At 37.0% G+C, this 17,500-nt stretch overlaps 1 protein-coding gene across 4 annotated transcripts in view; it reads left to right on the forward strand.

The window, feature by feature from the left end:
* LOC135221640 (zwei Ig domain protein zig-8-like) overlaps positions 1-17,500 on the forward strand; it is a 129,198-nt gene that overhangs the window by 80,215 nt on the left and 31,483 nt on the right. For 3 of the 4 annotated variants that reach the window (XM_064259322.1, XM_064259320.1, XM_064259321.1), the window contains 2 exons: positions 8,831-8,930; positions 12,135-12,295. In XM_064259322.1, the coding sequence (XP_064115392.1) occupies positions 8,831-8,930; positions 12,135-12,295 (261 nt within the window). Of the gene's footprint in view, positions 1-8,372; positions 8,581-8,830; positions 8,931-12,134; positions 12,296-17,500 lie in introns of all 4 variants that reach the window. The other variant, XM_064259323.1, reaches the window with a different exon arrangement.

Genomic DNA, 17,500 nt, shown 5'->3' on the forward strand with positions numbered 1-17,500 from the left:
ACGTCCCAAACAAAATGTCAGTTATGCCAAATACAGAGGTGAAGCCGTGGTGTTATTGTTCAAAGAGGGAACTAGCCTTTTAATAAGTAATGACTTCAGAGTAGTTAGATGATCTGGGTCCTTTGTATATCTAATAATAGGGAAGTGCTTTTTTCAAGGCGTCTATTTTGCATATAGTAGCATGATTTTTAATATTAGAAAACTCTGGTTATGTAATTCTCTGGCCTGTACGAAAACTGAAACCCATGTGGCAGCAATATCTCACTTGCAATAGCCTACGAGTAGATCCGATTTAAGAGCCCGGACATCCAGGGCATGCGAATTTATATACAACATTAGATCTCATGAAGGACTGCAAGCGATCTTTACAGCTGAAAAATGAACCTATCATACATGGACTATTAGAAATAAGTTTTAACTGAAGACAGGGAATTTCTTGTTCAATGATCTGTTTTAGTCTACGTGAGAATTTGTATCAAACACAAAACGGATGGAAGCAAAGAACAGTTTCTTAGGAACATCAAAGTTGGGCAATGGTGGCTGGAGAAATTTGGTTAAAAGTTTATTGATAATTCTATTGTATCACAAGAAGCAATTCTGAATTCACCACAGCTGTCTATAGAAAAAAGCCCTATACAGGTTTAGCTAACAACTATTACAGTTCATGCCAAAGAACCTTTGAATTAAACACCATTTATACTCTTGTCCACAGAGCATTAAAATATTCGTCTACCTGGCCAACTTTTCATAATGAAATAGAATTTTTATTATTTTTTTTTTGAGAAAAATTCCTATCCCGTAGGCTATTGCAAGCAAGATATTGCAGCCACATGGGTTTCAGTTTTCGTACAGGCCAGAGAATTAAACAACCAGTTTTCTAACATTAAAAATCATGCTGCTATATGCAAAATAGAGGTCTTGAAACAGCACTTCTCTATTATTGGATATACGAAGGACCCAGATAATCTAACTACTCTGGAGTCATTACTTATTAAAAGGCTACTTCCCTCTTTGAACAATAACACCACGGCTTCACCTCGGTATTTGGCATAACTGACTTTTTGTTTGGGACGTCAGGTTTTGTTATTCCTTCTTCGTCTTTAGCCTTGGATGGTTGGTGTCTTAGTTCTCTCTCTCTTCTTAAAGTGTTTTAAATTTTTCTTTTAACTTTTAACCACTGATTTTCTTTTCAAACCATTAATTTTTAATTTCCTTGTAATTTTGTGAATTCCTTTTTTGATTGACAACAGCACACTACAAACAAATCAGTTAAGGCAAACAACGGAACTGAGTACAATCTCATATAGAATGATTCATGTTTTCTCCCTGAAAATCATTGATTTACTAGTGTCATTCTTGTTAGCGGGAATTCTTCCGTACAACTTCCACCTTCATTTGGGGGCCACGAAAACAAAACGATCAGGCGTCAGAATTTCGCTCGTTAGGACCAGGGAACACATTAGGTCCTTGAGTCCTTCCTAAGGCTCTTCACTCCAGTGGTCATCAACAGTCTCTCGAACGGGTCAACGGTCATTAAGATCTTAAGATGTGGCCCAGGTGGTTATTGTGTCATTCTTAAGTGTATTGTATTGTGGTTGTGTGTGTACGTATGTGAAATTATAAAGTTTCAGTTTACGTAATTACACACATACACATATATATATATATATATATATATATATATATATATATATAATATATATATATATAATATATATATATATATATATATATGATATATAATATATATATATATATATATATATAATATATATATATATATTATATTATTGCAACCACCCTTTTTGCCAAATATATATATATTATATATATATATATATATATATATATATATATATATATATATATACTACATGATTAACAAAAAGTAACCAGTACATTGTTTGTGTAAACGTATTATATATATATATATATACTATATATATATATATATATATATATAAAGGTGTTTTTGCCACGAAGGAAAAAAATTAAAAAGCGATCTCGCTTTTTCATTTTTTTCCTTCGTGGCAAAAAACCTTTATTTATACATAGTATCACGTTTTATATACTTCGTGTAGTTATTCATATATATATATATATATATATATATATATATATATAATATATTATTATATATATATATATAATATATATATATATATATATATATATATTATATATATATATATATATATATATATTGATACACATATAGGTATATTGACCGGTGTATGGGTTTATGAAGAAGTTGATATTATGGGAGCTTTATTGTAGGCAAGGTTCATCCAAGATTCACTCAGCAATGATGGAAAGAAATGAAGGAATAAACCACAACGACGTAAATGGAACCTCTGGCAACAGAGGAGCTTCGTCCGGCAACCAGGTATTCAACCCAATTGAAGGGGAAGACGGTCAGGTACTTGGAGGTCGTCATCAAGCAACTGATCACCACAACGACAGTAAAAGGAAGAAATGGACAAGAGAAGAAAATAAGGAAATATGGAGATGCTACATCAGAAGCAACCCGACGGAGAGAGGATATAGAAGAAGATTGGTCAACATCTGGAATGAGAGGAATAACACCCCCCAAACAGAGCAGAGGCTGGCAGACCAAGTAAGGAACATAAAGAAAAAGAACTGGCTCTCCCCAACAGAAAGAGATGAACTGGAAAGGGAAATGTCACACGACAACGAATTACACAAAGACGAACTGAGAAACGAAGCCACAGAAGACGACAGGGAGGATGAGGTATCAAACAACGACACACGAAGAAACACCGACGAAGTAACAGAGAGGACGGAATGGGTAGAAAAGATTAGACAATGGATGGAGCCAGATACAGAGAGAACAAAGATCCCCTCCATGAAAGCCTACAACACCAAGAAATTAAGGGAGAAAACAAGTGAGGTCAATGAAATAATGGGCATAAATACAGACCACCAGTATCACAGAAACAAATAACTTGACATATGCAGGAGCAAGATTAGTAGCAGAACTGATGGAATTCGAACACCAACACCACCAGCACAACCAACCCAACAGAAACCAAAACAGCAACCTCCTTGGAAAAGGCGCCTAGGAAAAGCAAATCATGGTGATGAGATCTGATTTGAGTAAACTGAAAGAGATGGCAGAAAAAAAGGCTTAAGAAGCAAGAAAACAAGGAGGAACTCAACGAGAATACAAAGTACAAGAGAGGGGACTAAATAACACAATAGAAGATGTAAAACAGAGGCTTAAGGCCAAAGCACATAAGATCCAACGGTACATGAACAGGAATAAGGGATACCAACAGAACAAACTATTCGGAACCAACCAGAAAAGACTATACAGCCAACTAAGAGGGGAAGACAACCACCCAGAAATTCCTGAAGCCGAACCAAGTAAGAGACTCTGGGAAAACATATGGAGCAATCCGGTATCACACAACAAACATGCAACATGGCTCCAGGAAGTCAAGGAAGAAGAAACAGGGAGAATAAAACAAAGATTCACAGACATCACGACAGACACAGTCAGACACCAACTAAAGAAAATGCCAAACTGGAAAGCCCCAGGTCCCGATGAAGTCCATGGATACTGGCTCAAAAACTTCAAGGCCCTACACCCACGAATAGCAGAACAACTCCAGCATTGTATCTCAAAATCACCAAGCACCCAATGGATGACCACAGGAAGGAACATCCTTAGTACAAAAAGACAAGAGTAAGGGAAATATAGCCAGTAACTACAGGCCTATCACCTGCCTACCATAATGTGGAAGTTACTAACAGGTATCATCAGTGAAAGGCTATACAACTACCTAGAGGAGACAAACACCATCCCCCACCAACAGAAAGGCTGCAGAAGGAAGTGTAGGGGCACAAAAAAGACCAGAACAACTCCAGCATTGTATCTCAAATCACACCAAGCACCCAAATGGATGACCACAGGAAGAACATCCTTAGTACAAAAAGACAAGAGTAAGGGAAATATAGCCAGTAACCTACAGGCCTATCACCTGCCTACCAATAAGTGGAAGTTACTAACAGGTATCATCAGTGAAAGGCTATACAACTACCTAGAGGAGACAAACACCATCCCCCACCAACAGAAAGGCTGCAGAAGGGAAGTGTAGGGGCACAAAAGACCAGCTCCTGATAGACAAATGGTAATGAAGAACAGTAGGAGAAGGAAAACCAACCTAAGCATGGCATGGATAGACTATAAGAAAGCCTTCGACAAAAATGATACCACACACATGGCTAAATAGAATGCCTGAAAATATATGGGCAGAGGAAAATACCATTCAGCTTCCTCAAAAATACAATGCGCAACTGGAAATACAAATACTTACAAGCTCTGGAATAAGACTACAGAGGGGTTAATATCAGGAGAGGGATCTTCCAGGGCGACTCACTGTCCCCACTACTCTTCGTAGTAGCCATGATTCCCATGACAAAGTAACTACGAAGATGGATGCGGGTACCAACTCAAGAAAGAGGCAAACAGAATCAACATCTGATGTTCATGGGACGACATCAAGCTGTATGGTAAGAGCATCAAGGAAATAGATACCCTAATCCAGACTGTAAGGATTGTATCTGGGGACATCAGGATGGAGTTTGGAATAGAAAAATGCGCCTTAGTCAACTAACAAAAAGGCAAAGTACGAGAACTGAAGGGATAAAGCTACCAGATGGGAGCAACATCAAACACATAGATGAAGACAGGATACAAATACCTGGGAATATGGAAGGAGGAGATATAAAACACCAAGAGATGAAAGGACACGATCAGGAAAGATATGCAGAGACTCAAGGCGATACTCAAGTCAAAACTCAACGCCGGAAATATGACAAAAAGCCATAAACACATGGGCAGTGCCAGTAATCAGATACAGCGCAGGAATAGTGGACTGGGACGAAGGCAGAACTACGCAGACATAGAATCAGAAAAACCAGGAAACATATGACAATACACAAAGCACTACACCCAAGAGCAAATACGGACAGACTATACATAACACGAAAGGAAGGAGGAGAGGACTACTAAGTAATAGAGGACTGCGTCAAAACATCGAAACAGAGCACTTGGGCAATATCTGAAAACCCAAGTGAGAACGAGTGGCTAAAGAGTGCATGGGAAGAAGGACTAATAAAAGCAGACGAAGACCCAGAAATATACAGGAGACAGGAGAAAGACAGAAAGAACAGAGGACTGGCACAACAAACCAATGCACGGACAATACATGAGACAGACTAAAGAACTAGCCAGCGATGACAATTGGCAATGCTACAGAGGGGAGAAGCTAAAGAAGGAAACTGAAGGAATGATAACAGCGGCACAAGATCAGCCCTAAGAACCAGATATGTTCAAAGTACGATAGACGGAAATAACATCTCTCCCATATGTAGGAAGTGCAATACGAAAAATGAAACCATAAACCACATGCATAGAAGAATGCCCGGCACTTGCACAGAACCAGTACAAAAAGAGGCATGATTCAGTGGCAAAAGCCCTCCACTGGAGCCTGTGCAAGAAACATCAGCTACCTTGCAGTAATAAGTGGTACGAGCACCAACCTGAGGAGTGATAGAAAACGATCAGGCAAAGATCCTCTGGGGACTATGGTATCAGAACGGATAGGGTGATACGTGCAAACAGACCAGACGTGACGTTGATTGACAAAGTCAAGAAGAAAGTATCACTCAGTTGATGTTGCAATACCATGGGACACCAGATTGTTAAGAAGAAAGAGAGGGAAAAAATTGGATAAGTATCAAGATCTGAAAATAGAAATAAGAAGGATATGGGATATGCCAGTGGAAATTGTACCCATAATCATAGGAGCACTAGGCACGATCCCAAGATCTCTGAAAAGGAATATAGAAAAACTAGAGGCTGAAGTAGCTCCAGGACTCATGCAGAAGTGTGTGATCCTAGAAACGGCACACATAGTAAGAAGAGTGATGGACTCCTAAGGAGGCAGGATGCAACCCGGAACCCCACACTATAAATCCACCACCCAGTCGAATTGGAGGACTGTGATAGAGCAAAAAAAAAAAAAAAAAAAAAAAAAAAATAATAATAATAATAATAATAATAATATTTGTTTCGGAAAAATCTAATTTTTAGTACATCGATATAATAGAAATGGGGGTACATTATTTAGCATAATTAATTGTTTTCACTTTGATATTGACATTCTCTTTTCTGATATTTCAGAATGAATATATTTGAAGATTAATCAATATAATAATTATTATCAACGATTAATTTTCATTGCACAGACTCATACCTGCAGCATAATGTATATTCATTTATGGAAAATATAATCAAGTGAAAATCGCATATGCATAAGCAACAAATTCTTCCGCACATGACGAAAGCTGATTCAACAGCAAGCGAGCTAAACTACTAGCAAATGAATTCACATGTAAATGAATTCATACGTAATTTCATTCGTTAATGTCAAATTATGACAAATAAATTCCAACTCGGCATGAGGATTTATCCAAACATGTAACAGACTGACTGACCGAAAGTATCAGTGATTCAACGAAGCGAAACCGGATCCGTAAAACAAGAATTCCCCCTTGGATTATTTTCCTTTTCCTGCTCCTCTCTCATCTCATTCAAGTGGAAACATTTTCCTCGTCTTCTTTCCCGAAACGTTTACCTCATTGAAACGTTTTCCTCCTTTAAAGGTTTTCCTTCGCGAAATGTTCTGCATCTCTAGAAGTTTTCCTCCCCGAAATGTTTTCATAATTGAGGACATAATTGAAGAGTTTTCTTCCCCGAAACGCTTTCCTCCCCGAAACAAGTTTCTCCAGCAAGAGTTTTCTTCCCCGAAACGCTTTCCTCCCCGAAACAAGTTTCTCCAGCAATCGTTTTCATCCCCAAAACGTTTTCTTCCCCCAGACGTCCTCATCCCTAAAACGTTTTCCTCCCAAAAGTTTCTCTCCTATCCGAGACTTTTTCCCTCCCGAAACATTTTCTTCTATGGAACGTTTTCCTCATCAGTAATGTTTTCCTTCTCGAAACGTTTAACTCCTCGAAATGTTTTTCCCCCGAATATTTTTCCTTCTCGAAATGTCCCCCCCCTTTCCCGAATAGTTTTCCTTTTCGAAACGTTTCCCTCCAAAGAATATTTTCCTTCTTGAAACGTTTTCCTCATCAAAATGTTTTTCTTTTTTGAAACGTTTCCCTCCTCGAACCATGTTCCCTCCCTTTTGAACATCTGGCGAGTTTCATAGATTACCGATAACTTCCTCTGGTGAGCCTGTTATCTCCGGAATCGCTTACTTGTAAGAACTAACTTGTATCCCTTTTCACGGTCATTACTTAACGGGAAATTATGCAAATTGTACTATTAAAGGAAATAAATGTACTGAGTAACACTATTGTGGTCTTATTGGCTTTTCTCTGTATTTTTATCGTATTTGTCTTTCTTTGTTTTTCTATTATCTACAGTTCATCACTTATTTCTTTAAATTCAATTTTCCCTAGTGATATCCTTAGGCTTGTAGAATTCTATTTTCCCAACGAAGGTTCTACAACCTTTACAGTCGTCTTAACTTGTGTGAAATTATGTATAAAAACAGGTTAATTGTAATAATGCGTTAGACTTTAAACTTAAAATATGGAAATAAAGTGTATAACATGAACCCAACACAAAAAGGCAAACTTAAAAACTAAAGAACACATAAAGATTTTATGCAAGGAAGTAAGAAAATATTATGGGAGAAGCGAATATAACCAAGAATCCGACACAAAATAAAGTCAAAATCAGCTCATTATTTTACATAACCAAAGCAAATGATAGAAAGGTATCACCATGAATTCACGAAGGGATTTGTATTCTCTGAACGTTCTCCTCTTTAAAGTAGTGGTTCTCAACCTGGGGGGCGCGAACCCTACGGAAAAATAAAAAATTCTGTAGTTAATATTCGTAGATGGAAGGGGGCTTGGAGGGAGGAACCAACACCTACAGGCGGCGTGTTAATAAAAAGGGTAAGAGCCACTGCTTTAAAGTATGATGACACCTGATATATTTTTGGACGAAATCAAACTTGAATAATACGTTACATTTATATACCCACGAAAATTTCATCTATTTAACGCAGGTTCTTAAATCTAAGGAATTTATGAAATATTTATCCACAATGCATAGCCCAAAATAAAGAGTAAGTTACAAGTAAACCTGGCTAATGTATGTTTTGATATAAAGAATATAATGACAAATAAAATGTATATTAATAAAGATTATTTCTGGGCAATACAGCATTAACAGAAATCAAATCTTATCGAGTTATCACTAAAATGAAATATGAAAAACTCCCACTAATACAATTATTTCATTTTTCATTTCACCGCGGCTTCCCAGAACCAGCAACATTGATACAAACTAGCTTTGCCACTGATTGGCAGCACAGAAATAATATTTCCCCCAATCAGGGTGCCTGGGGAGTTTGCATTTTCAGTTAACTGATTCTAACTGAAGTCATCCCTTGTTTGGACCTGAGATTTTGCTAACTGGGCCCGATTTCTCGATTGGAGGTTTTATAGGCTCCGTGTTCTGTAGTTTATTTCTGGTGAGTTTTGGTCTATTTAGGTTTAATATCGATGTTAAGAGCCACGTGGCTTTTCATAAAGTATGAATAGATTTGAAGATATTTGGTTAAAAAAAAATTATTATCATCATCATCATTTTGAAGTTCTGCTTTAAAATATTCTATTTTGATATATTTTGAACCTCAATTTTTCCATCGTTATCGGTATTGTTGTTTTTTCTGTTGTTTCTCTTATTTTTCTATTATTCATTAATATCATTATCACTTGCAGATGTTGCGACAGTATCAGACTCTCTGGCTAGTGGCGACAGCCCTTACCTCCCTGGTGCTGCCATCTCTTGCTGGCAGCAAGAAGCAACACGAATCATCAGGTGAGTTGCAGATTTGCAGGTCTTAGAGCCTCTGCTCTATTGTTTTATTGAAACGGCAGTCATCTTATTCTCCCCGTTCACAACTTGTTTTTCCACGTGTTCCAGGGGAGGTCATTGTCATTGCAGACGCAGTCTGGAACCTCCGTCATGTTTCCCTCCTCTGGATCTCCAGAACAACTCTCTCTCTTCTCTCTCTCTCTCTCTCTCTCTCCTCGTCTCTCCTCCTCTCTCTCTCTCTCCTCCCGTTAACAACTTGTTTTCGCACGTTTTCCCCAGGGGAATCATTGTCAATGCAGATCAAGTGTGGAACATCTTCGACGTCCTTCCTCCTCTGGATCTACAGAACAATTCTCTCTCTCTCTCTCTCTCTCTCTCTCTCTCTCTCTCTCTCTCTCTTTAAAACTTCTTTTTGAACATTTTCCAGGGGAGGCCATTGTCAATGCAGATCCAGTTTGGAACATCTGCTACGTACTTGCTAATATGGATCTCCAAAAAAAACTCTCTCTCTCTCTCTCTCTCTCTCTCTCTCTCTCTCTCTCTCTCTTTTCACAATTTGTTTTTTGCACTTTTTCCTGGTAAGGTCATTGCCAACAGATCCAGTGACATCCGCCACGTTCTTCCTCCACTGGGTCTCCAGAACCTTTCTCTCTCTCTCTCTCTCTCTCTCTCTCTCTCTCTCTCTCTCTCTCTCTCAACTTGTTTTCCAACATTTTCCTGTCTGGAACATCCGCCACGTTCTTCCTCCATTGGGTCTCTCTCCGTTGAAAGCTTATTTATTTGCTCGTTTTCCATGGGAGGTAAATTGTCAATACAGATCCAGTCTGGAAAATTTGCCACGTTCTTTCTCCTCTGGATCTCCAGAATAAATCTATCTCCCCCTCTCTCTCCCTATTGACAAATTGGTTTTTCATGTTTTCAAAAGGGGAGGTCCATTGCCCAATAACTGATTCCAACTGGAACATCCCGCCAACACTCCTTCCTAACTCTTGGGTCTCCAGCCACAAAGCCTTCTCTCCTCTCCTCTTCCTCCTCCGTGAAACTTTTTTCCTCGTTCTTCAATTGGCGAGGTAAATTGGTTCAAATACAGATCCAGTCGTTTTCAGGGAGGTCATTGCCAATACTGATCCATCTGGAACATCGCCACACTCTTCCTACCCTGGGTCTCAGAAACAAAGCTCTCTCTCTCTCTCTCTCGTGGAAACCAAAACTTTTTTCCTCGATTTTCCGATGGGGAGGTAACAAATTGTCAATACAGATCCAGTCTGGAAAATTTGCCACGTTCTTTTTCGTTTGGATCTCCAGAACAAATCTCTCTCCCTTTCTCTCTCTCCCCGTTCTCAAATTGGTTTTCCATTTTTTCCAGCAGAGGTCATTGTCAATACTGATCCAGTCTGGAACATTCACACACTCATCCTCCTTTGGATCTCCAGAACAGCTCTGTCTTCCTCTTTCACTCCTTCCCCGTTGACAACTTCCTTTTGCACGTTTCCAGGGGAGGTCATTGTCGATGCAGACCCTGTCCGGAACATCCGTCGCGCCATTCCTCCTCTGGATCTCTAAAATAACTCTCTCCTCTCTCTCTCTCTCTCTCTCTCTCTCCAATCACAACTGGTTATTGCGCGTTTTCTAGGGGACGTCATTGTCAATGCAGATACAGCCTTTCCTCCTATGGATCTCTCTCTCTCTCTCTCTCTCTCTCTCTCTCTCTCTCTCTCTCTCCTTCGTTGAAAGTTTTTTCTTTCTCGTTTCCCATGGGAGGTAAATTTGCAATACTGATTCAGTCTGGAAGATTTGCCACGTTTTTTCTCCTTTGGATCTCCAGAACAACTCTCTCTCCCCGTCACAAATTGATTTGTGGGGAGGTCATTGTCAATGCAGATCAGTCTGAAAAATCCATTACACCATTCCTCCTCTGGATCTCTAGAACAACTCTCTCTCTCTCTCTCTCTCTCTCTCTCTCTCTCTTCTCTCTCCTCTCTCTCCAATCACAACAAATCATTGAACGTTTTCCAGGATAGGTCATTGTCATTGCAGATCCAGTCTGGAACATCCACCACGTCCTTCTTCCTATGGTTCTCCGAACAACAAATCCTAATCTGCTCTCTTCTCTCTCTCTCTCTCTCTCTCTCTCTCTCTCTCTCTCGTCTCTCTCTCTTTTGAAAAGTTTATTTATTATTTTTTTTGTTCATTTTCCAGGGGAGCTGGTTGTCAATGCATATCAAGTCAGGAACATCTGACACATCCTTCCTCCTATTGATCTCCACAACAACTCTCTCTCTCTCTCTCTCTCTCTCTCTCTCTCTCTCTCTCTCTCTCTCTCTCTCTCTCTCTCTCTCTGATCACAATTTGTCTTGCACGTTTCAAAGGGAGGTTATTGTCAATGCAGATCCAGTCTGGAACATCTCCCACACCCTTCCTCCTATGGATCTCCACAACAATTCTCACTCTCTCTCTCCGATCGCAACTTATTCTTGGAAGTTTTCCAGGGTAGGGCATAGTCAATGCAGATCCAGTCTGGAACATCCTCCATACCCTATGTCTTCTGGATCTCCGGAACAACTCTCTCTCTCTCTCTCTCTCTCGTTCACAACTTGCTTTTTGCATATTTTCCAGGGGAGGTCATTGTCAATGCAGATCCAGTCTAGAACATCCACTACATCCTTTGCCCTCTGGATCTCCAGAACAATCTCTCTCTCTCTCTCTCTCTCTCTCTCTCTCTCTCTCTCTCTCTCTCATTTAAAACTTGTTTTGCCCGTTTTCCAGAGTAGGACATTGTCAATGCAGATCCAGTCTGGGACATCCACCACGTTCTTCCTCCTCTGGTCTCCCAGAAACAAAGGTCTCTGTCTCTCTCTCTCTCTCTCTCTCTGTTGAAAAACTTTTGTTTTTTTTTTTTTTTGGCTTGCTTTCCAGGGGAGGTCATTGTCAATGCAGATACAGTCTGAAAAATTCTCTACGTCTTTCCTCCTTTGGATCTCCATAAACAAAATCTCCTCTCCTTCTTCTTCTCTCTCTCTCTCTCTCTCTCTCTCTCTCCCCGATCGCAACATGATTTTGCATGTTTTCCAGGGTAGGTCATTGTATATGCTAATCCAGTCTGGAACATTCACCACATCCTTCGTCCTCTGGATCTCCAGAACAACTCTCTCTCCTCTCTCTCTCTCTCTCTCTCTCCGTTCTCAACTGGTTTTCCATGTTTTCCAGGGGAGGTCATAATCAATGCAGATCCAGTCTGGAACATCCGCCACGTCCTTCCTCCTCTGGATCTCCAGAACAACTCAGTTATCGACGTCAAAGTAAACGTCGGCGATGTAGCCTATTTGCCTTGTAGATTTCCCAAGATTTCTTCCACGCATCTACTTGAGGTGAATACAAGAGGTGGTTTTATTTATTTATTCTTTTTTATTTATTCAAATAAGTAGTTTTATTCCTTATTCATGCTTCTTTTCCTTATCTCTCCGTGATGGATTTTTTCGCTGATGGAAAAGGGACAGGATATGGATTAACATAGAGAACACTGGGTTATGTAGAATTCCTGATTCTATATTTTCGCTCCCCTCCTCTAAGTGTAAGTCGTTACTATAGTTCGACAGATCTAAACTGAGAGATTGTTTTCGTCTTTGGGGTAAGAACCTGATGCCACATCTACCAGTATCCAGTTTTCAATGCCTTACTTTATAACACATGAATCAATAAATCGGTAGTTTAAAGTTTTTAGCATGTTTTACTGAACTTAAGCGTTCACATATTGTGATTATGATTTTATTTGTAAATAAAATGAGAAATCGCATTTATAAACGTGACAACTGTTTCAAAAGACGTTGCCACTTTTCCTGTTACCTTTGACAGGGGATATGCAGGTACTATCAAGCCTATTAAACCCTTCCAAGATTAAACCATGAAGTTTAAAGGAATTATCTCTTAAGCTACTACCCCTTTTGGATAAAACCCCGCCCCACCGCCCGGTCTCGCTGAGAAATCTATCGACAAAAAGAATTTACATCTTGCTTAGGTTACCGAGAACAATAGTCAGTAGGGAAATTAATTCATTCCTACAGAAAGCACGCTGCAAAAAAGGGCAAATGCAGTTAAGCATTCCGAAAACTTGCAAACAGGCGATGCTGCAAAGGATCTCTGTTATTAAACTAAGATCATCTGACGACGATGATTCTTGTAATGTACATTTTGCATAGAATCATATTATTACAATTCCTGTGATAATTATTGTAAATAATTTTTTTTCTCTACCAATGAATGAGTTTATGTGCAACAGCCTTATAAAAATAAAAATTGTTACACACATTAGATTTATGAGTTATAATACGGTCCAGACCGTGAGTGAAAAAAGGAAATGAAATTTAAGTAAATAATAACTTGATGAATGAAAATGAGAGGGAAACCTAAAATGAAGAGCAATGAAATGCAAAATATTACAAACTTGTTTAGGAAATGAATAGTATGGCAGACGGAAAATTCAAATAATTAAAAAGAATAAATAGAAGTAATCGTAATCTACTTGCAAGATTGTATGAAAATGTCATAAAGACTACATACTGAATGGTCAATTACCGATTTTTTTATTACTTTTTAATGAAAAAGATCATCATATGAAATATGCAATATTATATGCAGAATTTAAGAGTATAGGTGATAACAAATGAAAAAATAAATAGTCTTAAAAGTAATAACCAAATAGAATAGGATCGAGTTTACGGATTATGATTTATACGGTCAGTTTCATTAGGTACTGTCCAAATATTTGCCTTCGCTGGGAGATGGCTGAGGAATTAAGAAGGGGACGATTTAAAGGCCAAGAGAGAACTGGCAACAGGGTTTTTCTCACGGAAGTAAACAAGCTGTCAGTTTAGATCTGTCGGACTATAACCTAGCCTTTGCAACCTTTTGCTTTACTTAAAGATTCATCGACGAACGTGACTGACGGGGAAAGCGCTCCTATATTTCTCCGTTATATTTTTCATTTCCTTTAATTGCTTTCGGTGTTGATAATTACAATTAACTAGCAGAGCTCTGAACTTCTTCATTGCGTTGAATGTTTGAAAAACGCACTAACGCTACTGATACAATGTGTAAAAGAGTTTAGTTGACATGTGTGAAATTCAAAATCTCTGATCTGACTAAAGCATACGATTTTTTTTTGGAAGTTTAGCTGACATTTCCATATGGAGAAAGATTCTCTGGTATGTCTTTGAGATTATAAACAATACCACAAATGATTCACTGAACTATGGAGAAACAGAAGCCTCATTGGGACATTTACAATTCAGCAATTGTAAACCCCAGTGTGTTCATACTTACCCTGAAAATGAACCATTACTTCTCTAACTAGAGAGATTTTCATTAAAGTTCTCGTGATAATGCATGTTGCTTTTCTTTTAAATAGCTCTGTGGTTAGTGAAAGTCAAATCGATACCATAATATTTGAAGAGAAAGGAGAGTAAATATGTCTTAAGATTTGCGTTTGAAAGTTTAGGTATTTTGAGATTTAAGCAATTCTATTCATTATCCTTCATGAATAATCCTTCAGTATATTGGAAATAAGATGCCATTTGGTCTTAAACCATGCTGTCCTATATCGATTAATATTATATATATAATATTATATATATATATATATATATATATATATATATATATATATATATATATATTATTATATATATATATTATATATATATATATATATATATATATATATATATATATATATATATATATATAATCGAGATAGGACAGCATGGTTTAAGACCAAATGGCATCTTGTTTCCAATATACTGAAGGATTTATTCATGAAGGATAATGAATGGTTTAAGACCAACTTTGGGAGTTTTCGCTCCTTGAATAGTTTGATTGAATGTGAACTATATATATATATATATATATATATCATATATATATAAATATATATATATATATATATAGATATATATATCTATAGTTCATTCAATCAAACTATTCAAGGAGCGAAAACTCCCAAAGTTGGTCTTAAACCATGCTGTCATATATATATATATTATATATATATATATATATTATATATATATATTATATGGTATATATATATATATATATATATATATATATATATATATATATATATATATATATATATATATATATAGTTCACATTCAATCAAACTATTAATGAGCGAAAAATCCCAAGTTTAAATCATCATAAATGATGGGGAAAACTTCGACAAATCATTAGTCTATTTTCTAATTAACCTGAAATCCATGGAGATAAGTTTTTTGATTACTCCTAATTTTACCGTTGCTTTTATTTAAGAAAATATTTCAGGGAACGAAAGTTCTGGGCTGAATCCTATGTAAAAAAGGGCAAGGGTTCACGCTCAGTTGAATGGACAGATTGATGATTTAAAGAATAAATTTATAATTTTACGCGGCCCGCAGAACTAATCCTGCTGTTAGTCCTGGACCTTCCTTGGAGGAAATTCGGGCATAAGGTTATTTTGCCTCTTTCATACAAAAATTTTATTTCAAATGGAATTAAATTTAATTTCACGATTATTATTATTATTATTATTATTATTATTATTATTATTATTATTATTATTATTATTATTATTATTATTATTAATTTTGCATAATTTTAAAACTGCGTATTAATTATACGATAGCCATAAAATCTTTAAATGTACAGGAAATCCAACAAAATAGCTTCACAAATATATCCTTTTTCGATGTGCACACTCAAAACTATATGTTTATTTCAGTATAGTGTGTCTTGTGTATTCATATCATTACTCAACCCCATTCCTTCTCTATCTTATGAGTTTCTTCTCTTCCTGCCCTGGACCGCTGCCAAAGCTGACGCTGGTAAAGGTTCGATATTTCTGTGATAATAAGATATCCACTTAATGGAATCGGACACTGAGAGACGACGTCTCCCCAAATGGAACGAAGACATTTTGATGTGGAAGTTTAGATATTTGAAAGTGAGAAATGTCGGCGGAAAATTGTATTCCTTTTTCGAGGTACAGCGAGAATATTCGAAGTTAAGTTTTCAGCGCGAGATTTAGTTTATTTTTAATATATTGTAATTTTTTGCTATACCGCTTTACTAGTATTTAATATATAGTAACACAAATAAGAGGGCGAATGTTGGGAGAATATTTTACTCTCTTATCAAGCTGAGTAGTAATAATTAAAGTCAAGTCAACATGACGAGTTTTAATGCATCTTTCGTCGTTTTTACTATACTTTCAGTTTAAGCCTTGTTGCGTATTGAAATATGTTATAGGGAACTATTGGGTGAAAATTATATTCCCTTATTAAAGTCCAGAAAGAATGTTAAAAGTGATGCTCACTGCACGGTAGTTAATTCATTTTTGTTGTATATTACGTGTTCTATACTTTTAGTATAGCTTGTGACGAAGTTTTATGATGATTTTCATAAATAAAAGATAAAGGTTGGAGGGAAGTTATATACCTTTAGTAATCTGGAGTGAAATTATTAAAGAAAAATTCTAGGCATTGTTACTTACTCAAGTATTGTTTTACCATTTTTTTTACTGTAGCTTTCGATGTAGGTGTAATGTGTATGCTTCTGATAAATAAAAAAAGATAAAATAATAAGAAATTTTAAAGCTGCAGGAAGAATTTCTCATTAAAATCTTAGCTACGTAAATGTAAAAATCATCCATTTTATAATTCCTGAATCTTTCATTGACAAGTCTATGTACAAGTTTCTAAAAAAAGGCTAAAATTTCAAAATAAACAATTTTTTAGAAGCAAGTAGATTAATTTTTCAAGTTTCAAGCGAAATGTTTACTATGACTGATGTACATTTTGCAAACCTTTACAATTTTGAAATATCTTTAGAAAAAATATTTTCTGTAGCATTTACTATGTAAAAGCTTTCGAACCCTACTCTGGGTTCATCTTCAGTCGAATGAACAATTTAACATAAAATATATGTAGGTAACCAATACAAAAAAGTAAAAAATGGTTGCCCTCGGTAGGCAGATCTCCAACGGACATGGTGCTGAAGTGGTCAATGTCCCAACTAGGTAATATCCTCTTCTTTGTTGTTATATGTGGCAGCCATCCTGCTGGATCATCGTACGGGCTGACGTGATGTTGCAAATACCTCATCAGGAGGAGTGGAAGGTGCAATGGGTAAAGACTCCCGCATGCTATTCAGCGTAGCATCAGGTGAGGGAAAAACAAAGCCTGTCCTAAAATCAAAGTCTCTTACAAACGACCTGAGTATGTAAAAATTGACAATTAGGTTCTCGAAGATAATAATGGCTGCATTCCACTCGGGTCTACGATCATTGTTAAATGTGTGTGTCACTGTTACGCTACTTTGTGAATGCAATGAAAAAGCTCGTTTATGTTCCCTTAAACGTGTACTTAGACCTCTTCCACTTTCACCAAAATATTTTCCTTTACAATATTTGCAAGGTAATTCATAGACGCCTGTAACTATGGGATTTTTATCGTTGTTTTTGTTTCTTACTAGATCATGTTGATATAGCCACTAATATTCTTTACGTTAGGGTTGAAGGGTAATGACCTTCTCAGTAAAA

Source organism: Macrobrachium nipponense, chromosome 3 (assembly GCF_015104395.2).
Source record: "Macrobrachium nipponense isolate FS-2020 chromosome 3, ASM1510439v2, whole genome shotgun sequence".
Lineage (NCBI taxonomy): Eukaryota > Metazoa > Arthropoda > Malacostraca > Decapoda > Palaemonidae > Macrobrachium > Macrobrachium nipponense.